The 24,428-nt window shown below is 45.3% G+C and overlaps 3 protein-coding genes and 1 long non-coding RNA gene across 5 annotated transcripts in view; 2 read left to right on the top strand and 2 right to left on the bottom strand.

The window, feature by feature from the left end:
• Positions 1–16,251, bottom strand: part of LOC148890815 (uncharacterized) — a 42,892-nt gene extending 26,641 nt beyond the window's left edge. Inside the window, exons 1-5 of one of the 2 annotated variants that reach the window (XR_016116647.1) lie at positions 16,123–16,251; positions 15,455–15,644; positions 14,583–14,654; positions 14,319–14,420; positions 14,075–14,207 (exon numbers count right to left, since the gene is read on the bottom strand). This is a non-coding gene — a long non-coding RNA (uncharacterized LOC148890815). Of the gene's footprint in view, positions 1–14,074; positions 14,208–14,318; positions 14,421–14,582; positions 14,655–15,454; positions 15,645–16,122 lie in introns of those variants that run through there. The other variant, XR_016116648.1, reaches the window with a different exon arrangement.
• mafbb (v-maf avian musculoaponeurotic fibrosarcoma oncogene homolog Bb) lies at positions 5,446–7,067 on the bottom strand. Its single transcript, XM_089011023.1, has one exon. It carries the CDS (start codon positions 6,860–6,862, stop codon positions 5,909–5,911), a length of 954 nt encoding a protein of 317 aa, XP_088867149.1. The 5' UTR covers positions 6,863–7,067; the 3' UTR covers positions 5,446–5,908.
• Positions 8,724–14,675, top strand: LOC148890816 (DEP domain-containing mTOR-interacting protein). The gene is made up of 10 exons (XM_089010364.1): positions 8,724–8,784; positions 8,920–9,045; positions 9,763–9,941; positions 10,037–10,160; positions 10,752–10,930; positions 11,969–12,133; positions 12,197–12,334; positions 12,410–12,480; positions 14,330–14,434; positions 14,538–14,675. The coding sequence occupies exons 2-10, from the start codon at positions 8,963–8,965 to the stop codon at positions 14,661–14,663; spliced, it is 1,170 nt and encodes a 389-aa protein (XP_088866490.1). The 5' UTR covers positions 8,724–8,784; positions 8,920–8,962; the 3' UTR covers positions 14,664–14,675.
• On the top strand, positions 16,089–20,044 carry adnpa (activity dependent neuroprotector homeobox a). The gene is made up of 4 exons (XM_089010362.1): positions 16,089–16,435; positions 16,878–16,990; positions 17,069–17,161; positions 17,250–20,044. The coding sequence occupies exons 2-4, from the start codon at positions 16,883–16,885 to the stop codon at positions 19,623–19,625; spliced, it is 2,577 nt and encodes an 858-aa protein (XP_088866488.1). The 5' UTR covers positions 16,089–16,435; positions 16,878–16,882; the 3' UTR covers positions 19,626–20,044.
• The last annotated feature ends 4,384 nt before the right edge of the window (positions 20,045–24,428 follow it).

The raw sequence follows: 24,428 nt of genomic DNA, 5'->3' as shown, positions 1-24,428 counted from the left end.
ACCTATCCCCAAAAAAGAGCATCTTGGAGGGGTTCTTGAGGTAAACACATACTAAAATCAAAACAACCCCACCCCCGGCAATGAGGAGCATTCCAGATCGTGCACGTTCGCTCAGTTCAAGCGTGGTTGATTGTGTCATTGTACACCATTCAAAAGACAATTTTTAATCGGCTATGCTTTGCTCTACCAAAACTAAGAGACACAGTCCCAGCCTCGACGATAAAAGGGCAGGGTGGGGGGTCGTAGGTGACAGAGTTAATCTCTGTGCACTAATGGATGGCTGTCATGATTGCGGGCGCAAACAGGAGGGCGCCTGCCATCTGCATGACCCCCATAAAACGGGACAGGAAATCCTAAGAGGGAAAGAAAGGGAAAGAGCTTTGCTTTCTTGGAACCCCCGTCCCCCCTTCCAAAAAGCCTGCCCCTCATTTATCCTTTAAATTTGCAGTGTCACGCAAACGAAGCCGAAAGATCACAAATCGCATCATCATTTAGTCCTGTGCTTTCCATTGTTATTCTGTCAAGATGAGAGGAATTTCTCCGCCGACGTGACACAAGTTCACCCTTTGCTCTCCGATCAAAGTGCAGGCAGGCTCTGTAATGTGATGGGACTTTGTCAAAGCTACCTAAGCGGTGGAACGTGACATCTTGTTTATCAGCTGTCCATCCACAACCGTGCCCAGAAGCTCATGTGTATTGACGAGCAGAACAACGCAAACTCAAGGAAGGCGGAGCGCCACCAAGAAGATAACACCGTCGGCTTTATGGTCGTTTCAGGAGCTACACATTAAACCGTTCGCCCAGCGTGTCATGTGATGACATTAGTCATTAGCTGCAATTGCGCTACGAAGGAATCGCTCAGGATGTGACAAGCGGTGAAAAGTTGCTCCCAATGAAATATATATATATATATATATATATATATATATATATATATATATATATACATACATACAGTAAAGTCTCGTTATATCGATATCGATATCGATAGACATTACGATACTATTTCTATGAACGCAGAGAAAATTAAATGCGCGCAGGGTCGGATATTTCGATAGTCATACGATATTTTTTCGGACTCCCGAGAATATCGATATAACGAGACTTTACTGTATATGAATAAGGAATAATGAATAATATATATAAATTAATACAGGTTACATCCGACCGACGGACAGACAGACAGAGATCTATATACATCCATACAGAGAGAGAAAGATATTTGTTGTAAAAATATATAGATATAATGAGTGTATAAATCACTGAATCCTTTGCTTCAAGCTAATTGGAGGAAGCGCTCAAGTGGTGTTTTGACATTTGTGTGCGTGCCATGTCGACGGCGACGTGTGTGACCACAGCATGATTCAGGGTGTCACAACTGGCCAGAAAGGACTGGACTTCCTGAGCGGAAACCGCAGCCATCCAAGCTGTGTTTTCCTGCGACACACAAGCTCAACACTCTCACAAAGAGTCACTTGACCGGGTCCTCATATGGGAAGTGAAAGAGGAAGCTCCTCGTTCATCCTGCCCTCCATCCAAATCTCTCACGTGACATCGCCCTCGCAGACGAATGTTGGTATGAGGCTCTGACTCTTGCAAGAAAAAAAGCGGCCTGCTCATGGAGTTCTCCCGATTCTTTAGGTCAAAATGAAGCCAGCGCCAGAGGAGATAGCAAGAGTTGTGAGCAAACAGTTTGCTCCTTGATCAGCGATGTTTGTTTACAGGAGAGCAAGATTTTACGCAGCTGATTAGCGCACGCACACTCCTTGGAAAATGCACATTTTCGGTAGCCAGTCGTCAAACAAAGCTCACAGACTCCAGAGAACCTCTGGAAGTGTTAATCAGCGTACCAAAGTATATTGGTCACGTCGATGAGAAAAAAAGAGCTCGGCCAGAAGGATTTTGAAAGAATTCAAAATGTCATGATGCTTCCTCTTTGTGTGTGTGTGTGTGTGTGTCATTCCCTTTCTCCATTCTGAGGCCACAGACGCGGCGCAGACACCTTCTCATCCTGCTGACTCAGTCGCTCGCCTCAGGCGCTTTTGGGCTTGGGGTCTTTGCGGTGCAGCGGTAAGCGGGCGGGGGGTGGGAGGGTGCAAGCGTGTGGCTCACGCATCGCCGCTCCCAGCCTATGACGTTCGAGGCAAAAAAGCTGGCTCATCTTTTCTACCATGGCACCCCGGGCATTGTCATGCAGCGCCACACACACGCCAATGCGGGGGGCGCTCTGTTAGGCTGTCGATGCTTTACAAATCCCGATGCATTGATTGAAAGGGTGCAAGGATTCCACCTAGCCACTTCCTGAGAGGGCTTAAAGGACAACCGACACCATTTTTTGCTTTTTTGCTAACTGACATCAGAAAAACGTTTTATAGCATCTAAAATACCCAAAACACACAGGCTGATGTTTTTAGTCAAATGCAAAACACCAATAAAAACGACTTAAAGTTAAAACTGCCACAAATGAGCTCAAAACTAGGGAGATTCAGAAAGTCCCGCCCCCTTGTTCGTGACGTCACGTTAGGATTGGCCCACCCACAAACTGCCTTGCTCCAGAATCAAAACAATGGCTTCAGAGAGTTCCATATCGATCCGAGAAGATGCGTTTTTGTTACTCATCCAGTTATGAATATGATTCAAAATAGTTCTGAAGAGGAAAGCATAAATGTTTGCAATCGATTAAAGAAGTCCTTCCGTATCGATCCGAGCCGTCTGCAAGCGATGAAACCGGTGATCTGGACTTCAATGTAGCAGCCCAGACAATGCACAAGATGGCGCACAAGCTGCGTTTCGTCCAGTATATGGAGCCGCATGTAAGAGTCGTAAAGCCGCCCGTGAGACAGCGGCACATTTTGAGCAGCACACAAACATAAGAGATGTTGAGACGAGAGAGAGCTCGACAGCGCTACAGAGTAACAAATTTGTGTTTGCTTTCAACATTTAGCTTGTAGTAGACATGCACATTCCACCATGACGTCCCTGATCCACTGCTGAAAAGGATGCTTTGATCCTCTCCTCTTTCATCTAAAACTGCTTCATGTCATCACAAAGAGGGTACAGCAAGTTCTGAAGAATGAATGACTCTCTGTGTCTTTGTGTTGTTATATTATTATTTTTTTTTTTTTTCCCCCAAGATGGCGGCGCGGGAACACACAGTGGCTCCCCTCTCTCTCCCGGCAAATTGGCATTTTTGTGTTTATTATGTTTGTTAAAGTCATTATAAGTGCCTTGCACGCTGAGTCCGAGAGGACAGTAATTTCATTTGTGCTGTATGTCATGCATATTAGCATATTTGACAATAAAGCTGACTTTGACTTTGACAAATGACACGGTGGAAAGTGGATGTTTGCATGATCAGTTTGTTATACTAATATGGCGATTGCGCTCTTTCACCAGGTGAGCTCACAGTTAACATGCAGTGTGACTAAATGAGTAAACATGCATCAAACTTCCGCTATCCAAGCGCCGAATTGCTAACTCTAGTTAGCTTCCTCGTTCACCTCCGCTGGTCCGTTGGAAATGGCTGCTTTGTCTGCTGGGAATTTGTGTAAACTTACACCTTCTTTATGCGTGTTACCGCAATTGGCTGCCACACAATGATTCGCCATCACGTTATTTATGTAGTTTCCCTTCTAATTTCGCAATCAACACAGTGTTTTCAGGTGAAAAAAAGTACCCAAAATGCATTGTGTGTCACTTCCCGTTCCCTCTGTGACGTCACGTCAGGCATCGTCATCAACTCGAAAACAAGACTTTGTGAATATTCAGCGTGACTTTTAAAAAGTGAAATACAGTAAAGTCTCGTTATATCGATATTCAAGGGAGTCCGAAAAAATATCGATATAACCGGGACTATCGATATATCCGACCCTGTTTGCATGTAATTCTCTCCGTGCGTGCATAGAAATAGTATCGATATAACCGGGACTATCGATATATCCGATATCGATATAACGAGACTTTACTGTATAGCTATAGGCGGTGGAATCTTTGTAAAATGTGGTCAGTAGAAGTCATTTGAACTTGGTGGGAGCTGTCAGTTGTCCTTCATTTTTTTTTTTAAGTTCATAAACACAATTACTCTAAGACCTTGTGATTTATGTAATATCTAGTACAAGTACACATATACATACACACATGCACACACACACAGATAAATATATATTTTTAAAACGTTCATAAACACAATTACACGAAAATCTTGTGACTTATGTAATGTCTTGTACACTTGACATCATAAAATACAAGAAAAAAAAACATTACGACTGAGTTTCTGTTTATTGAAAGGTTGTGATAGTGTAATTATTCAAATGTCTCTTTCCCTACATTTGACGGATGCTGGATTATACCCGCCAAAGTAATCATTGGGAATGGGGATGTTATTGTCATGGATTAATTGTGCAGGGGACACCCGTGCCTTTCACAAGGCCCATGTTTTCCGCCATATTTGTTCCTTCATAGAGATAACGTCTCGAGTAACATCAAAGTGGCAAACGGTGCCGAAAGGATGAAAAAAATAGAGTGCAAACACTCCTTTCGAAGTGTACGCAGGAGTTTGGGCCATGGCCTGCTGCGAATCGCCGTTCCTCGCTTCCTCTCTCGCGGAATACGCACGTGATTTGTTTGGCCAAGGAAACGAGAACAGGGGAAGCCCAATTTTCACTCGGTTTTTATCTATACCTCGCAGACCCTGCCAGCATGCCTCCTGTTCTTTTGCATGTCAGCAGCCCGCAGGAAGCGGCGCTCCTTTGAGGTTAAAGGTCACGCGTGGGGGGGGAGACACTTGTCCCTTTATTTGCTGCACAATTTATTTTACTTTTTTTTTCGCAGGGGGGATTTTCAATTGCATTAGAAAAGGACTAATTTGCTTTGACAAACCGACATACCGCCAACTAAACATTAGTTCTGGGATTTCAAGTCTTTTTTTTTTTGCCGGGGGCCACATTGTCATTCTTGTTTCCTCTCGGGGGGGCGTCATGAATTTGGGGAAGCCATTAGAATGTTTCATCCCCTCCATACATCACATCTAGAGTGCACAACAAATTAATCAATAACTAGTTTTCAAATTTGAAGTAAAAAATAATGACTTGTTATTGCGGTTTACATGAAACAATTTGAAATTTTGGTTGGGACTTTAACAAGCATCATGGAATTTTGATTTGCTTTCATGGGCCAAATAAAATGATGTGGCGGGCCAGATTTGGCCCCCGGGCCTTGACTTTGTCACCTGTGAATTAGTTGATGTGGAGCTGAATCTTTTTTCGGGTTCCAAATCACGCATCCAAAATCCAAACTGCCTTCTTGCGTGCATTTCAAGTCGACCAGGCGTGATGGTAAACAACCGAAGCTATTTTAAAATCTAACAAACTTGTAAAGCAAATTCAAATTTTCAAGTGGTGTTTTTTGTAACAGCAACAGAAAGTAATACACAAAGATGAAACGTGGTAGGAAAAAAAATCAGCATCGTTTTATTGATCCAGAGTATGTGAAAAGACACCAAACCATTTACCATCATTGGGTTTCGTAAAAAAAGACAAGCGGGTAAAGAAAGCGTCTGTCTGTCTGTCCAGCAGAATGAGCTCAGTAAAAAATAACGCTGGCATCATTGGTTGTCAACGAAGAGGGAAAAGGGGAACAAGTCCAAGCAAAAGCAGAAATCGGGAAAAGTCAAAGTTCTCGGCGTAAATCAAATCAAAACGCAGTGGGTGGAGGTGTGGGGGCGGGGGGTTGATTTCAATCGTGCGATTTCACACGACCCAAATGCGGCCACGTCTCAATCCGAAGAGCTGGCTCACACATGTCCCGCATGCGCGCGCTCGGGCGTTTTCGGCACGCACTCGATGATTGATTCGGGTCCAAAGATTTCGAAGCGAAGACCCGAAAGTCCCGGGACGCGTCGCCGTTCGCTTCACATCAAATACTCGGGCGAGGACGGGTTGTCGCTGGTTGATCCGGTTTCGCGGTAGCCGTTGGCGCCGGCCAGTTTCTCGCATTTGACTTTGTAGGCGTCCCTCTCCCGGACCAGCCTGTTGAGTTCGTGCTTGAGCTGCTCCACCTGAGACACCAGGCTGGTCTTCTCGTGCTCCAGGACGTGTTTCTGCTGGACGCGCTTGTAGCGGCACGACTGCGCGTAACCTCGGTTTTTCAGGGTCCGCCGTTTCTGCTTGAGGCGGGCGACCTCGTCCTTGCTGAGGCCCCGCAGGAGCCGGTTGAGCTCCCGAACCGACATGGACACCAGCTGGTCGTCCGAGAAGTGGCATTCGGCGCCGGTTCGCCGGTGCTGCCCCTGGAGGTGCGGGTGGTGGGCTACGCCGACTTCGCCGGGCGACGGCGGGGTGGCGCTACCCGCGTCGTTCTTGAGAAACGGGTCTTGGCAGTGACCCCCCGTCAGCATTTCCGGAGGCGCGGAGAGCTCCGAGTAGTGGTGGGCGGTCTCGCCGAGCTGGTCGTAGCCCCCGTACTCGATCGGGAAGGGCGGTTGCTGGTGGTGAGCGTGTCCCTGTTGCGTCGCGGCCCCGATCAGGGCCTCGACGGCGTCCTCGGGGGTCAGCCCGAACGCCTGGGGGTACATCTGAGGGTGGGGGTAAGCCGCGTTGTTGGGGATCCAGAACGGCTCCTCTGGGTTGTTTCGCAGCTCGCCGGCGGGCAAGTTTGGCGACGAGGGCATCGAATTGGCGGGTGTGCTCCCGGGGGTAGACGACACCGAGTCGGGTCTGTGGATCGGGTTGCAAGGTCCGATCAGGGATCGCTCCATCACCTGCATTGCCTCCTTTTTAACGCCCAACTTCATCAAGTCGAAGTCGCTGACGAAATTCACGGGGGGCTTCTGCAGTCCCAGATGCGGATGCGCCTCGCCGCTCATCTCCGCCTTCGGACGGGGTCTTGACAAATGTCCAAGATTATTCGCAATGGCGGAAAACCTTCATCGAAACGTAAATTCCACCCAGAAAACGCGACCGAACGAGGATTCACTCGCGTCCGATGACTTGATGTATAACTGTGCGAAAGGGGGGTCCGCTGTTAGTTCATAAAGCCGCACGGGATTGTTGTCAACGCCCCCCACGGACGACACCTCCGAACTGCTCGCCAATCACAGCAGACGGGAGGACATTTGCATAAAAAAGGCAAGAGTGGCTCGTGACCGTCACTTGACCAAATCACGTCACGCACGCGGCCGCCCGCCCGGCTTGCCAGACTTGGACCAACTTTTACATTGGACCAACGACGTTCGTAAACATGCAACAGAAAACGGACGAACAACATTCAAAATTCACATTTTCAAGCCATCGGCTCCAGTCGACCAGAAGCGACCTCGTCGCGTTTACTTGACAACACACTTTCGTACAGAAACGTTCACTGAAGACAAGTCACATGACGCAAAGGGGCGGGGAATGGGGCTTCGTTCCAGGGTCTGCAAGCCAATGCTGACATCACCTGGTCATTTGTTTGAGCGCGGGTGAACCACCCATCCATCCCTCCATTTTCTGAACCGCTTTAACCTTTAAAGAGTCGAGGGGTGTACTGAGGCCTATCCGGGTAGGCTTCGGACACAAATCTCAAAAGGGTTGCCGGCACATTGCAAGGCAAATATTCACATTCATGCCTGCGGACAAATTCGAGTGCTCTACGAACCTGACAGGCATGTTTTTGCGAGGGTGGGAGGAAAGCGGAATACCCGGAGAAAACTCACACATGCACTGACGAAGGAAGAATATGAGAAGGCCACATAGGAAGTCTGGAGCCAGAATTCAAGCCTTCATGCAAGCAAACCAGTCTACCACCATGACACTTTCAAGCATATTAAGGCAAACTCAAATTTCAAGCTTGCCCATATTTGGGTATTTCTGTGGCATTTGGAACCCTTAAAGGACAACCGACACCTCCAAGTTGTGTCCACAATTTGTAAAATGACTTCAAATGACTTCTACTGAGCGTATTTTACAAAGATTCCACCGCAGATAGCTATATTTTACGTTTTAAGACTCGCGCTGAATATTCAGGAAGTCTTGTGTTCGAGTTGATGACGATGCCCAAAGTGACGTCAAGGAGGCAACGCCCGTGACCGAGCAAGCGACACAATACATTTTGAGTACTTTTTTTCATCTGAAAACACCATGTTGATTGCGAAATTAGAAGGAAAACTACATAAATAACATAATGGTGAATCGTGTGTCGCAGCCAATTGTGGTAACACGCATAAAAAGAGGCGTAAGTTTACACAAATTTTCTAACGGAGCTTGTGCGCGATCTTGTGCCATCTTTTGCATTTTCTGGGCGCTACATTGGAGTCCAGATGGCTGAATTGATACAGAAGGACTTCTTTAATTGATTGCAAACATTTATGCTTTCCTCTTCAGAATCATTTGCATACCTGGATGAGTAACAAGAAAGCATCTTCTCTGAATCTGAACTCTCTGAAGCCATTGTTTTGATTCTGAAGCAAGGCAGTGTGTGACCAATAGTGATGTCACGAACAAGGGGGCGGGACATTCTGAATCTCCCCAGTTTCAAGCTCGTTTTGTAGCAGTTTTGGGACACTTTAAGTCATTTTTATTGGTGTTTTGCATTTGACTAAAAATATCAGCCTGCGTGTTTTGGCTATTTTAAATGCTATAAAACATTTTTCTAATGTCAGTTAGGAAACAAAAAAATGGTGTCGGTTGTCCTTTAAAGTTCATCAGCTAGGACTTGGGCTTTGGAAGGCAAGAGTTTGAAGTTCGGGTTGGAGGAACCCCACAGACAAGAAAAAAGGCAACTCCATTTTGCTCCCCAACGTCCATCAAGGTAAAATAAAAAAACAACAATAATGACCCCTGTGGGACTAATTGAACGCTGCCATCGTTGCTTCTCTTCATCTGTGTTGACACAACACCTTCCCCACACTGTATTTGGTCGGCGTCTATTATGTAAACGCATCAGGGCCACCAGCGCGCGTACGCCAAGCAACATTGGATTTGCAAACATGGATTCCAACAGTGGCACGGGGACAAAAGACGCAACTCGCCAACACAATGCCGAAGTCATGATCGCCGGAGAACAACTCAGGTACGACGGAGAAACGCAGACGTGGCGCAGAGGCGCATCCGAGTGAGCCCCATGCGGTGGCGTCAACTTATTTCAAGGTTGAAAAGTTTTCTTCAGCCGTCATCTGTACTTCTTTGAATCTTTCAAAGAAGTACACATGACGGCTGAAGAAACCTTTTCATCGACTCACCCCACCATGGCGGTTTAGTGAAGCATTTTGCAGTTTTATGAAAATAGCTTCTTTTACTCCCCTTTCAAACCATCTATTTTCTTTCGCTAAGATTTTAACCTTATTGTCGTCAAATGAGTGGTTGCTAGCTTTTAGGTGCATATGTACAGCCGATTGAAGCCCACTAGTATGATCCCTGCGATGTTGTCTTTTTTTTTTGAGAATTTGTTTGGTCTCCCCGATGTATTGCTCTTTAAAATGGTCATTTTTACAATGTATTGAATAAACTACATGACTTTGTTTTTCATTTGGCAGCCTATCTTTTGGATGCACGAATACCTTTTACTACCTTAAAGTGTTTATCGGTTTGAAATAAGTAGGAATTTTGTGTTGCCAAAGGACTCTGTAGTTTTTCAGAAATTCCTGCAATGTAAGGTACTGCTACTCCTCTCTTTTTAGTATCTTCAGAATTTTTGGTTTCATTCCCTTTTCTTTCCTTTTGACATTTGTTAAAAGACCACTGAGGGTACCCACAGTTTGTGAGTGCTCTCCTGATATGTTATTTCAAGGTTGAAACTTCACGACGGAAAAGTGATCAAGGACAGACGCTACCACCTCCGAACGTACCCCAACTGCTTTGTGGCGGAGGAACTCGTCGGGTGGCTGGTGGAACACGAGGAGGCGCCGGATCGGGCCGCCGCCGTCCGCCTGATGCAGCACCTGGTGGATCACGACGTCGTTCACCACGGTGAGCCGCGAGAAGCCTCGGCAAAGGGACGAACCAGATCATATTTACAAATTCTTTCAACGCACAATAACAACTTTTTGTTTGTTTTTTCCGAGTTTGTGATAAGACGCCTGAATTCAAGGATGCCAAACTGCTTTATCGTTTCCGCAAAGACGACGGCACATTTCCTTTCAATAAAGAAGTGAAACTCTTCATGAGAGGACAACGGCTGTACGAACAGTAAGAGGTTCAAAATGATCAATATCTACCCGCCGCAGAAATGCCACCCTGTTGACATTTGAGGATAAAACCTTCCCCAAAATTTTATGCCTCCCTTTCCAATTTGGGATTTTTGAACAAAACTATATGAAAAAAGCCGACATTTTTGGTGGAAAACGGAATTGGGCGAGAACCAAGACATTCGAAAACTGAGGTTTTATTTTTAGCGAGACTAAAAAAATGGACCCGGTACTCTCCTCCACTTTCACTTGGCATAAAAAGACTGGAAACAATAATCCCTCCCCCAAAATATGTATGTCCAAATCATGATCTTTATTTTGGACATTTTTGGACATATAAGAGGCAGCTCAAAATGTACAAAATGATGAAATTATTTTAAAACTTGACGTCTTGAGTAACCAAGCCCTCGTTAGATAGTTGTAACTTAAAGGAGAACCGACATCGTTGGTTTTCGACCAAATCGGTTTTCGAACAGGTTTCTGGAACAGATTATGGTCGAAAACCCAGGTTTGACTGGACAGGTTTGTTTGATAAAGCATCCTCTGCTCATCTGTCTCACTCAAATACAATCGGCCATTTTTGTCTCCGTAGCCTGATTGCGGACAAGCGCTCGATTCTGCAGCAGCGAGAAGAGCGCGGCGTTGTGTATCAACGCTCCTTTCCCGGCTGCCAGCTGATTGATTGGCTCCTTCAAAACGGAGAGGCGGTGAGCCGGTGCCAAGGCCTGGAGCTGTGCCGCGCTTTACAAGAACACGGCATCATGCAGCACGGTGGGACAACGACGAGCTCGCGCCATCACTTGTCACTGTAAAGTAGCTATTAGTTTTCTATTAGCTAGCTAGCTAACTTTCTATCTATTTGACTTCTTTCAGGTTGAGTGAACGCTGGCTCGTGTTGCTATCTATTAGCTATCTACCTGGCTAGCTATATATATTTGCTATCTATTAGCTATCTAGCTAGCTATTATCTAGCGAGCTAGCTATTTGAGTTACTTTAGGGTTGAGTGAACGCTGGCTCGTGTTTCTATTAGCTATCTACCTGTCTAGCTATATATTTGCTATCTATTAGCTATCTAGCTAGCTATTAGCTACCTTTCTATATATTTTAGTTACTTTCGGGTTGAGTGAACGCTGGCTCGTGGTGCTATTAGCTATCTACCTGGCTAGCTAAATCTTTCCTATCTATTAGCTATCTAGCTAGCTGTTAGCTCGCGAGCTAGCTTTCTATCTATTTGAGTTACTTTTGGGGTGAGTGAACGCTGGCTCGTGTTGCTATCTATTAGCTATCTACCTGGCTTGCTATATGTTTGCTATCTATTAGCTATCTATCTAACTATTAGCTAGCGAGCAAGCTTTCTATCTATTTGAGTTACCTTTGGGTTGAGTGAACGCTGACTCATGTTGCTATCTATTAGCTATCTACCTGGCTAGATATATATTTGCTATCTATTAGCTATATAGCTAGCTGTTAGCTAGCTAGATAGCTTTCTATCTATTTGAGTTACTTTTGGGTTGAGTGAACGCTGGCCCATGTTGCTATCGATTAGCTATCTACCTGGCTAGCTATATATTTGCTATCTATTAGCTAGCGAGATAGTTTTCTATCTATTTGAGTTACTTTCGGGTTAGGTGAACGCAGGCTCGTGTTGCTATATATTAGCTATCTAGCTAGCTTTCTATCTATTTGAGTTACTTAAAAATGAAATGATTATTATTATTGTTATTATTATTATTTGGCGGCCCACTCTGGCAAAAACAACGTCTCTCTCTCCCCTTGTGAATTGCTTCCATCTTTGCTCTCCTCTCCAGTGGCCCAGAAGCACCATTTCTTTGACAGCGGACTCCACTATCGGTTCTGCATCAATTTCCGGCGCAGACGACGCTTGTCCGAACTGCTGAGCGAATGCGGGCGGGACGGAGGCTGCCCCGACCGGGAAAATGCAACAAAGGAACCAGTCGCCGCTTTCCGCTCAGGTGAGCAAAACGTGCATTTTTCACCACTTCTTGCAAATTCTTCTTTGAGCAATTGAATAACAGGTGGAGCCGGCCGACACCCGGAACGTGTGAGTGATGGTCGACGCGACAGCTTGGATTCACCCCGGCTTGACTTTGCGGGATTCGCCCCAATTGTTGGGTCGTCTTCCACCACCGTCGTTCGAAGCAATCCTGAATCAGGCAAAGATCCAATTCGGGTGTGGTCGCGTCAAATTGCTCGGGCTCAAACCAATGTCAAAATTGTTGCTCTTGCAGTTCTCAAAAGGCATTTTACTTGTGAAGAGTTGATGGCACCGGGAGCGCACTTCACCAAAAGAGTGTTGACAGTGAGTTGCTTGGAGGCATCATTCATCTTTTATTTTGTATTGTTTACAGGACACTCCATGTAAATGCTGATGATACATTTGTCTATAACTGCAGATGGCTGTGCTTTATTTTTCTTGACATTACGTTGGGTGGTTATCACTTCCGGTACAGGTTTTACTTTCCGCGCTACTTTTAAGTTTCATTTTCACTGAGAAGACGGCGAGAATGGACATGCTTTATCGCTGTACTGTTTAGCAAGGAAAAGATAAAAAGGACGAAGATCAAAACTTTCATTTCCGACGTACTGTGCTCCCATTCAAAACAGAGGACTCTGGTTCATTCTTTAATGTGATTTCACACCACCTTCACCACCACTACCGTAGAACTACAAACAAGTATAAAAATATATCTATTATTTACACATAAACGTTTGGACTTTACATCAATGAAATAAAATGTATGAAATAAAATCGTACAAACCACTTTGCCAGCTTTCCATCTGAAATGGAAGTTTTGATCTTCATCCTTTTTATCTTTTCCTTGCTAAACAGTACAGCGGTAAAGCATGTCCATTCTCGCCGTCTTCTCAGTGAAAATGAAACTTTAAAGTAGCGCGGAAAGTAAAACCTGTACCGGAAGTAACAACAACCCAACGTAATGTCAAGAAAAATAAAGTACAGCCATCTGCTGGTCACTTATAGGATAGCAGTTATAGACAAATGTATATTTTATACTGTATGTCTATCAAGCCCGGATAAATACAGAGGGTTGTGTCAGGAAGGGCATCCGACGTAAAAGCTTGGCCAAAACAAACATGCGGATCAAACCTCTAAAGATGTAGGACACTGATTTGCTGTGGCGACCCTTTGAAGGGAAAAGCCGAAAGGAAAAGAAGAAGATGTCTATCATACCACGAGTGTGGAACTTCTTGAGGTACTCCGCTTTCCCTCCCATGATGCAAAAATATATATATCTGGGTTAAATGAGCATTCGGAATTGGACGTTCATTTGTCTCGGTGTGCCCTGCGATGGGCCTGGGTATCTCTCGCCTACTCCTAAAAGATGACCGGGATAGGCCCCAGGCCCCGCCACCACCCTTATGAGGAAATGCGGATCGCAAAATGGATGAATAGAAAAGTACCATTTCATTTGACGACAGTGAGATTAAAATCTTAGCGAAAGAAAAGAGATGGTTTGAAAGTGGAGTAAAAGAAGCTATTTTCATAAAAGAGTACAACCCTTCACTAAATCGCCATGGTGGGGTGAGGTTTAATTTGGATCGTTCTTACAACAGACTTCTTAGACCACATAGGCTTCGTTATGCTGATGAGATGATACCAGAGCAAATGGGGCAATAAGGCCAGTCGTAGACCCCATAATCAGGCAGGACAATCGAAGTAATCAGTCAAGACAATAGAAGTAATCAGTGTAGCCTCAGGGAATAATCCTTTGCTTCCCCCAACCTGAGAGCAGGGACCTATCATAGCACAGTATGGCACCACCATGTTTGGACAGTAGGGATATATATATATATATATATATATATATATATATATATATATATATATATATATATATATATATATATATATATATATATATATATATATATATATATATATAGGGTCAAAACTACCAGTAAATTTTAGTTCGCTGACAAAGCCTCTTGGATAAGAAGCGAAACGTCCGGCACCTTCAAAGAAGTACAGATGATGGCTGAAGAAACCGATGGACCACTCCTGTACGACTGAGAGCGTACACAGACGTACCATGTCATAAAATGACCATGACTAAAATTCGCTTGTTTATTTGAGATTTGAAGACTATTTATCATCAAAAGAAAAATCAATTCTCTCACCTTAATCCTAGGTGAGAGGTGACGCGCTGGGCTGGGGTTTTGTCATTCGAGGCATGGCTCCTTGTTATGTGCAAGCCGTTGACCCTGGAGGCCCTGCGGCAGCTGCAGGAATAAAGGTCATGTATCTCACAAACATGACATTGGAATAACAACCGCATTTTACTTAATGAAAAAAAAATATTAAAAGTGTTTTTCATTTTTATTTATTCATTTTTTTAGATACGGCAATTACTGTATCAGGTGAACGGACAGTGTGTATTTTACCTGGACTACAGAACAGTGAGCACACTGGTGATGACAGGTCCTCGCATTGTCGTCTTGGAAGTGATGGAATCACTGGAATAAAGAGACCTTCAGTCATTAGGACCCGTCATGTGATTTATTTGGGCCAAATTAAAAATAACCGTATAACGCAAATACCAGACATTTGGATTGTCTGACGAATTAAATGCAGATACGAATGGCGCATTTTACAGAGAGACCACCTTGTACCCCCTAAACACATATATACAAAAGCATGATTATAGGTGTTTTTTTTTTATAAAGAACCACAAACAGGACCTCCATGATTTAGCAAAGTCTGTGAAATGAAGTGGCAGGCCAAACCTGCCCCTCAGGGCCTTCATTTTGACTCTGTTGATTTACGAGATTTAACTACGTTCGATAAATCATAATACATTTCATTTATCAGTGCGTTTCAAAACTCTCAAAGTCACTTTACAGTCACAGGATACGTTTTACTGTGGGTGAGCAGCGGCTGCCACACGCACCAGCGTTCACTCAACCCGCAAGTGACTCAAACAGATAGAAAGCTAGCCAGCTAATAGATAACCAATAGATAGCCAATAGACAGCCAGCTAGACCGTAGCTAGCTAATAGATAGAGAATAACCAGATAAGCTAGCTAGCTACTCGCTACCTAGCTAGCCATCCAGCCAGTTAGATAGCTAGCCAGTTAGATAGCTTCTTGTCATTAAATATTCATTTGGGAGTAAAAATAAATAAATACATAAACACTACTAATCATAAATAAGCAAAGAAAATAATCAATTTCATTTCTAAGCGCCTTTCAAAACAAACAACTCAAATAGACAGAAGGCTAGCTAGCTAATAGCTACATAGCTAATAGCCACTTACATGAAGGAATTCATCGAGGAAAAGGCTTCTTCAGCTGCCATCCGCACTTCTCTGAAGGTGTCAGACGCCTTTGTCCTCACCAGCACAACTTTAGTTCGCTGACGAAGCTCTTCGGATGACGAGCGAAACGTCCAACACTCCCAAAGCACAGATGACGGCTGAAGAAACCCCCTCCTCGATGATTCGGATTCTGAAATGACATTACCTGTGTCATTAACCCGACACAGGCTCTACGGCAGAGGGATTTGGAATGAGTTGTAGAAATACCACAGCACCCAAGCCATTTCGGAGGTGTAGTAAAGTGACACCAGTAAAGACATCAGCACGGAGCTGATGCCAATTGCACCTAGTAAATGCGCGATAACCTTGAGAAAATTGATCAGCTAAAATTAATTTGAAGTGCTGTGTCGACCTACTTTGGACCCACTTTCCGTGTCCATTAACCGTGAATCAGAATATTTTGCAGCCGAGGGATACATAATTTTGCTTGGAGTGATGATTCCTCAAACAAAGCTATTTAAATCTGAATATAAAATCATTAAATATCAAGAAGTGAAATTCATCACCGGTTGAGGAGACAACTGCCGATTACGAGTCCCTCACACCCCTCCGCCCCCTTCCCCTAAACGCCATTTTGGATTTAGAGTTGGTTTACTTTGGTTTGTTACCTGCCTCCGGCGCGCGAGCGGCTTCCACTTCTCTCACTGGCCGGTGCTGAGATAACCATTGTGGACGACATCGGTCGGCACTCGTCTGCATGACTTGCATCCCTTTTATCATCTCGCCCACCCTTCTTTCTTACGGCTCTCTGCGGAATTCCGCGCGGTAGCGATAGCTGCAAGCTAGCTAGCTTGTAAGCTAGCCGCTGAGCCGAGCATAGGCACCGGCTTCTTAAACAGAGGAAGTAACCGCGGGCCCGCCACATTTGTCTTGCGCCGCTCACACGCGGGAGGTTTGACGGACGACCTGGCTCATCACCCGGTGAGTAAAACGCACCCAGGCCGAAGCAAAAAACAACACCAGTCACCGGTGACGTCCGTGGGATGCTTGAACTCGCTTAAAATGGCTAGCCAAACCTAACCGAGGGGAGCTAACGCAACAGCTAACGTTAGCCGCGACATCAACGTTGGCGCACAAACGAATCTCCCTTTGTGCTCACGAACGCAACTAGTTTCGGTCAAAGATGGGTAGAAGCTAGGTGTCTGCTTCCGAACGCACAGGCACGAACAGCGGTTCTCTCCCGGTCATTCGAAACTCCCTTTTATCGACGCTTGCCCGCCCAAAGCGACCCGGGCCTCGCGGACAATCCCCTAGCTAGCTTTTTCATATACCATGTGTTGTTCACCACGAAACGAATGAAGAGGATCGTGTGAGTTAGACGATGTGGACGCTGTAAATGTGTTAATAATAATATGTTTGTCAGGAGAAATGTATCAAATCCCAGTGAACGATTTGCCAAAACTGAGGAAAGCCAGGAAACAAGTGAAAATCGCCCTTAAAGATATTGGACTCGAGTTCTGCAAAGAGGCAGCAAACGTGAGTAGTATTCCTCCTCTGACTTGTTTCCATATTAAGGACTTGTTTTCAACACCCCTCCCCCGTTTTCTCATGCAGGCGTTTAAGGCTTTCAATCCCGGCGAGAATGTTTTCCACGAGACCTCGCACACCGATATATGCGCCTGGCATCCTTCATTCTCCAAATCGCAGGTGAAGCTCTTTCTCACCATACGTTCTGCGCCGTTCCCGTTGAAATCATCACACCGTGCCGTTTGTCTCCCTTTTTCCCCCCATCCAGAAATATCGGTCGCGGCCTTACTGCTGCCGAGAATGTCACTTTTCATCCGTGACCTACGCAGGTTACAAGAATCACTTCCGTCACGCGCACAAGAAATTAATTCAGGAGAAAGTCCTTCTCAACTGTTCTCACTGCACATTTGTCGCCAACAAGCGAATCTTGGAGATCCACGTGAGGGTTTTCCACAAGGACAAATTGGACCAGCAGCTATTGAAGATCAATGCCGTCAAACAGAGACAATTGGCCCCCAACAAGTGTGGCCCGGGGGCAACGAGGTCGTTGTACTTTTGCAAAAAGTGCACCTACCGAGACATTCTGTACAATTCGGTGAGAAAGCACATTTACCGGGAACATTTTAAGAACGTGGCGGCGCCGTACCTTCGCATGGTTCCCAAATCGTCACTTGCGAACGGCGCCTCTTTCAATGGCGACAGCATCCTGTGTAAGCGCTGCAAGTTCACCACCAAGACGTACGAGTCGCTGGTGCAGCACGTCATCGAATATCACGAGCGGATGGGCGCCCAGGTCACCGCCATGATTGGTCACGCCAACATGGTGGCTTCCAACTTGCCCAGCATGTCGCAGAAGTCGTACATGATTCTCAACGGGGGTTCCTCCCAGGTGGCCAGCGCAAGAGCGCAGCCGGTCATCGGCTACCTGAAGCCCAGCGCCCCGCCATTGAAGGCCCAGTCGCCGGGGCTGGCCAAAAAGGTCGTAGTCACAGGCCGTCCCCCGAACATGCCGGCCGACGCCAACACTTCGCAGACGCAAAAGTGGAAGATCTGCACCGTGTGCAACGAGCTCTTCCCTGAGACGCTCTACAGCGCTCATTTTGAGAGCGCGCACAAGGCCCGCATCGTGTGGGCCATGGCCAAGTACATCATGAAGATCCACAACTTCACCAGCAAGTGTTTGCTTTGCAACCGCTACCTGCCCAGCGACACCCTGCTCAACCATCTCCTGCTCCACGGCATCACGTGCCCGCAGTGCCACTCGGCTTTCCACAGCGTGGAGAAACTCCTGGAGCACGAGCGCAAGGCCCACATCAACGTTTTTGTGGGACCGCCCGGATCGACGCCGCTCACGTTCGACCTCACCATCAAGCAAAACGTGCAGCTCCACGTGCTCACCTTCAACATGAAGGAGTCGGAGGCCAAAGACAAGGCGCCCGCGGCTCCTCTCGGCAAAGGCTCGACCTCGCTGGCGGCGTTGTGGACGCAGGTGCCTGAAATTACCTTCGCGCCGCCGAAGGGCGCCGCGGGCGGCAGCAAGACGGTGTGTCCGCTTTGTTGCACGGCGGTGAAAGAGGCGGAGCCCGACGCTTTGGGCCTCCACCTTCGCCAGCGCCACCAGGTGCTGCAGACGATGCACCCCGTGGAGAAGAAGCTGACCTACAAGTGCATCCATTGCCTGGGGGTGTACACCAGCAACATGGTGGCCTCCACCATCACGCTCCACCTGGTCCAGTGCCGAGCGGTGGGAAGGAAGCAGACGGGCCTGGGCGCCAACGCGTCCAGGGCGCCTCTGGTCAAGCGGCCGCTGCCCACCCGGATGGCCACCCGGATAAACACCTACGCAAAGAAGATCAAACTGAGCGGGGAGTCCATCTTTCCCGCCGCCGCCGTCAAGACGAGCCTCGCCGAAGAAGCCCAGTACAACCAACACAACTTCGAGGCTCGCAAAAATTTCCTTCGCTCGTACTTCAATCACTGTCCTTATCTTTCCGCCGCCGAAGAGAAGAAACTGTCGTCCAGTCTGTGGATCTGGAAGTCTCACATCATTAAGCACTTTGCCACCATGCAGAAGGATTGCCTGACCCAGTGCGTGAACACCAACACGTCCGTGCTGCTTGGATTCGACATGGAGGCCCTCAAGCAAGTCAAACACGACCTGGAGTTTCAGAGCGTCCGCGCCGACGGAGCGGCGCCGGGCCGCCTCAAGTCCGGCATTCCCAACATGGTCTCCCGTCGCGCGCCCCCCGCCGCCAACAACGAGCCCATTCTGATCGACTCGGACAGTGAGTCGGAAATCCAGCCGACGCCCGTCGCCAAGCAAAATGGCGACTCGGACCTGCGCGGGAGTGAATCCCACTCGACGCGAGCACGTGGGGAGGAACCCAGCGACTCCACCCTGACGGAAGGTGATCAGGTGTGCGACTTGACTCTGGCGGAGGAGAAGCAAGCGTGCGAACCGACACCGATAGGCGACAGCCACGTGAGCGGCGAGACACAAACGTCGGACACGTCGCAAGCAGCAGAAAAGGAACAAGGTGACTCGACGGAAGACAAGCAGCCGGGAGACGAGGAAGCAGGAAACGCACAAGAGTCTTCAAGCACCGGTAAAGAAAATTTGCCAGATGAAAATCCAAATCCGTGAAACTGTGCTTGCGAAGCGTGCCTTGTTAATATCGCCTGAAAGATCTTTGATCGATGAAATGCGTGCCCCCCTCAACTTTGGTGGTGATTGCTCTCGTGATATTTAATAATAAAGCATCTTTTTTTTTAATGGCGATTCCCACTTTTACTTGGACAGCAACACCAATAAATGCCCCCCAAATAAACATTGTTCCAGGGTTTCATTGTACTGTATGTAGTTTATGTACCTTACCTCCCGCCACAGTCCCTTATAACCTGTCCACCTATGAACTTGACACGGTTTCACTTCTAAGAGTGATATATTTTTGATCAACTGTATTAAGCCTGTATTGGATTGCCAATATTCCTTTGGAAAATGTATAGTTATTGCTTATGTACACATTTTCAATAAAACCTTTCAAAATAAAGAAAAGTGGAGTCTGAGATTTTATTAACTGCTAATGTTTTGCCATGTATATATTATGATAGTACAGCACTTTGTTGTATGCAATGATGGCTGCTGTTTGAAGGTCTATAGTTGATTTGCGAATTTAGTCTAAAAAATATGCAAAACCAAATTTCGTGATTTTTTTTCACTTCAACACTTTAGATATTATCATTTTTATCTTGACGCATTTGAACGTAAATATAGACAAAATATCTCGTGGGGAAAAAATGGCGAGACGACATTGTCATTCCGGAAGTACGTCGCATTCAAGAGGGATACTTCCGTTTAATGGCCGCTTGACCAATTGAACTCAAACGTCAAATCGTTCAAGTCACGGAAACGTTAGTCTTGAGGGCAATGTTTTGATATGCGCGAGCAATAATATATATTGTCTACACAACGTATCTATTTAAAAACGTTGAACGTGATTTTTAGTATTCACTGAATTCGTCCCACCTGTTGATATGTTTGGGAGCCTTTTACTGAGGATCTTCATCTTTATTAAGCGGATAGAGTTGCTTGTTCTGTAGCCACAAGCCAGTGTCTTATTGTGCCGGTCCCAAGCCCGGATAAATACAGAGGATTGTGTCAGGAAGGGTATCCGACGTAAACGCTTGGCCAAAACAAACGTGAATCAAACCTCTGAATATGCAGGACACTGATTCGCTGTGGCGACCCCTTAAGGGAAAAGAAGATATATTGTGATAGTACAGCACTTCGTTGTATGCAGCGATGACTGCTGTTTGAAAGTGTTCTATTAATAGTTGATTTGCGAACTGGGTCGAAAAAATATATCAATCCAAATCTCTTGTTGGCCCGGTAGTCGAGTGGTTAGCACACCGGCTTCACAGTGCAGAGGTCGCCGGTTCGCGTCCCGGTCCGGCCTCCCTGTGTGGAGTATCTCCTCCGGTTTCCTCCCACACTCCAAAAACATGCATGGCAGGCAGATTGACCACTTCAAATTGTCCTTAGGTGTGAGTGTGAGAGTGACTGTTGTATGTCTTTGTGTGCCCTGCGATTGGCTGGCAACCAATTCAGGGTGTCCCCCTCCTCGTGCCCGAAGACAGCTGAGATAGGCTCCAGCAACCCCCGCGACCCTAATGAGGAATAAGCGGTACGGAAAATCAGATGAGATGAGAGAGATCTCTTGTTATTGTTCAATTAAATATTCCAGATTAACAAACATTTCAGAGATTTCCACTTTTGCTATGGCGATTTTATCATTTTTATTTTGACGTATCTGAACGTATAAACAAAATATCTCGTGGGAAAAAAATGGCAAGAAATGTTCATGGCGGCAGTACGTCACATTCAAATGCGCTACTTCCGGTTATTGGACGCTCGTCAAATTGCGCTCAAAGTCAAATCATTCAAGTCACTGAAACGTTAGGATTGAGACGAATGATTAAACAATTTGATATGCGTGAACAATAAAAATATCGCCAAATAATGTATTCAAAACAAACGTTGAACGTCATTTTTAAAATAACTGAATTCTATTTATTATTCAAATTGAACGCAACGGCATTGCAATTGACTAGGTACATATGCAGGCTATGGAGAATGTGAGCAAACGAATTCGTAGTGTTCAAAAAATATTAGACACGACAATTAGACACGTCGTTCTTATCTTTGAGCAGCAGGAGTTAAGGCAAAGCATCCTGGATGTCAGTTAGGGCGCGGATCTGTGTGTGTGTGTGTGTGTGTGGGGGGGGGGGGGGGGGGGGTCTAAGGTTGTAGTGTCTTTGTTTTCCTTTCCGGGGCGCTCGTGTACCAATACGTATTATGTTATGACTTGACTTTATGGAGCTCGTTGGAGGCCGCACATAATTTTAATTCTTTAATAATATGCAGTGAAGAAAATATGTATTTGAACACCCTGCTATGTATGTATGTATGTATGTCAATTGTTTAAAAAATTATGCATTGTGATTTATGGATATTTCTTTTTCGTTTATCTCTTACAGTGGACATGCACCTATGATAAAAATTTCAGATCCCTCCATGATTTCTAAGTGGTAGAAATAGCAAAATAGCAGGCTGCTCAAATACTTATTTTCTTCACTGTAAGCAGTCCAATTTGTCGTATTTGTTTACGCAAATACATTTTGAATTCATCTGATTGTGGATTTTATCAGGCTAAGAGTTAGCTAATAATCACTCAAGCCTGAAGTAACTCTAATAGATAGAACGCTAGCTAGCTAGCTATCTCAGAGTTAACTTATAATCACTCAACCCGGAAATAACTCAAATAGATAGAATGCTAGCTAGCTAAGAGTTAGCTAATAATTACTCAACCCGGAAGCAACTCAAATAGATAGAAAGCTAGCTAGATAGCAAAGAGTTAGTTAATAATCACTCAACCCGGAAGTAATTTGACTTATTGTTTTTATTGAAAAATGGAATCACTTTCAACATTCAAAACAGATTATTACACAACGGAATACTCAAGCTCAATAATATCTACTTGTGTTAAACTCCGCAAAATCATGGATGGATTGTCCTGACCGCGCGCTCTACAAACTCGCCACCCTGAAGTAACTCAAATAGATAGAAAGCTAGCTAGCTAGGAAATAATAAGTTTTAAAATCAGAAACCAAGAATAATGACTGTTTTTGTGGAATACATGACAATAATACATTTCAGTCTTCTGACATTTTTATTATGCATACGCTTTGTTAGGCGGAAATGTCGATGCTATTGGACAGTCTGCGGCTGGATGAATGCATGGCTTGAGGAGACGCGATAAGAAGAAAGGAGCGTCAGCGCACAGTGCCGATGCGTGTGTGGTACTGTCGCAGCTTGGAATTGAAGTGGATTTATGTCGGACAAGAGAGGTGAGACAATCTCTTTTCTTCAATGGATGCTACAGCTGCGTGTTTGCTTTCAACTTTTAGCTTGCAGTAGACATGCACATACCACCATGACGTCCCTGATCCCTGATGATGAAAAAGACGCTTTGATCCTGTCCTCTTTCCTCTAGAACTGCTTCATGTCACAAAGAGGGTACAGCAAGTGCTGAAGAATGAATGACTCTCTGTGTCTTTGTGTTGTCATATTATTTGTCATTTTTGGTTTCCCCCCCCAAGATGGCGTCGCGTGAACACGCAGCGGCTCCTCTCTCTCCCGGCAAATTGGCGTTTTCGTGTTTATTATGTTTGTCAAAGTCATTACAAGTGCCTTGCACGCTGGGTCCGAGGACAGTAATTTCATCTCTGCTGTATGTCATGCATATTAGCATATTTGACAATAAAACTGACTTTGACGTGCACATTCGACCATGACGTCCATTATCCACTGCTGAAAAGGATGCTTTGGTCCTCTCCTCTTTCATCTAGAACTGCTTCATGACATAATAAGCTACCGCAAGTACTGAAGAATGAATGACTCTGTGTCTTTGTGTTGTCATATTATTTGTTATTTAGTTTTTTTGTTTTGTTTTTTTTGACTTCAAGATGGTGCCGCGAGAGTGGCTGCCTTTCCAGCAGCTCGTATATTTTGTTTTTCTACTTTCATTCCTTTCAGAACTTTGCTGCTGTGAAATGTAAATTTCTCCACTGCAGGACGAATAAAGGCAAATCCAATCCAATATTTTGTTTTTATCTTTTCAACCCCCCATCTGACCCCTTTCAAATTTCCTGCTGTAGATTTCAAATTTCCTCAGAACTTAAAGGACAACCGACGTCTCCGGACAAGTTGTGTCCATAATTTGTAAAATCGCTTCAAATGACTTCTACTGAGCGCATTTTACAAAGATTCCACCGCATATAGCTATATTTTACGTTTTAAGACTTGCTCTGAATATTCCGGAAGTCTTGTTTTTGAGTTGGTGACAAGTCCTCACCCTACGTCACTGAAGGAACGCCCCTGACCGAGAAAGGACTTTGTTTGGTCTGAAAACTTCATGTTGATCCGTATAGATGGCGAAATTAGAAGGAAAATGCATAAATAACGCCATCGTGAATCGTGTGTTGCGCCAAGACTTCTACAGTGTATTTGTTCGCTTACAAAACGTCGCAGGAGACAATTTCCACTTGGCTTTGTCGCCATCGTTTGCCTTTTTTTGGGTACTGTGAGGACTGAAGAGTTTGTCACTACATTTCTCTCCAGATGCATCAAAATGACCGTAATAAATTATTTAATTGATTGCAAACATGTATACTTTGCTCTTCAGAACTATTTGAATTATATTCATAACTAGATGAGTCATAAGAAAGCATCTTTTCCGAATCTGAAGCCATTGTTTTGATTCTCGAGCAAGGCAAGACGTCTTGGCGTTACACCAAGAACAAGGGGGCGGGACCTTCTGAAGCTGGCCACTTCCGGGTTCAATTTGAAGTACTTTTTGGACACTTCAAGTCATTTTTATTGGTGTTT

This window comes from Hippocampus bargibanti, linkage group LG12 (genome assembly GCF_051943395.1).
Source record: "Hippocampus bargibanti isolate YZ-2025 linkage group LG12, ASM5194339v1, whole genome shotgun sequence".
Classification (NCBI taxonomy): Eukaryota; Metazoa; Chordata; class Actinopteri; order Syngnathiformes; family Syngnathidae; genus Hippocampus; species Hippocampus bargibanti.
This window is presented reverse-complemented; position numbering and strand designations above follow the sequence as displayed.

Excerpts from the sequence above, each read along its gene's own strand:
- mafbb (XM_089011023.1), bottom strand. The coding sequence starts at position 6,862 with ATGAGCGGCGAGGCGCATCCGCATCTGGGACTGCAGAAGCCCCCCGTG.
- LOC148890816 (XM_089010364.1), top strand. The coding sequence starts at position 8,963 with ATGGATTCCAACAGTGGCACGGGGACAAAAGACGCAACTCGCCAACAC. Across the intron at positions 12,335-12,409 it reads TCGAAGCAATCCTGAATCAG|TTCTCAAAAGGCATTTTACT; the intron begins GCAAAGATCCAA and ends TTGCTCTTGCAG. Across the intron at positions 12,481-14,329 it reads TCACCAAAAGAGTGTTGACA|GTGAGAGGTGACGCGCTGGG; the intron begins GTGAGTTGCTTG and ends CCTTAATCCTAG.
- adnpa (XM_089010362.1), top strand. The coding sequence starts at position 16,883 with ATGTATCAAATCCCAGTGAACGATTTGCCAAAACTGAGGAAAGCCAGG. Across the intron at positions 16,991-17,068 it reads TCTGCAAAGAGGCAGCAAAC|GCGTTTAAGGCTTTCAATCC; the intron begins GTGAGTAGTATT and ends TTTCTCATGCAG. Across the intron at positions 17,162-17,249 it reads CTTCATTCTCCAAATCGCAG|AAATATCGGTCGCGGCCTTA; the intron begins GTGAAGCTCTTT and ends CCCCCCATCCAG.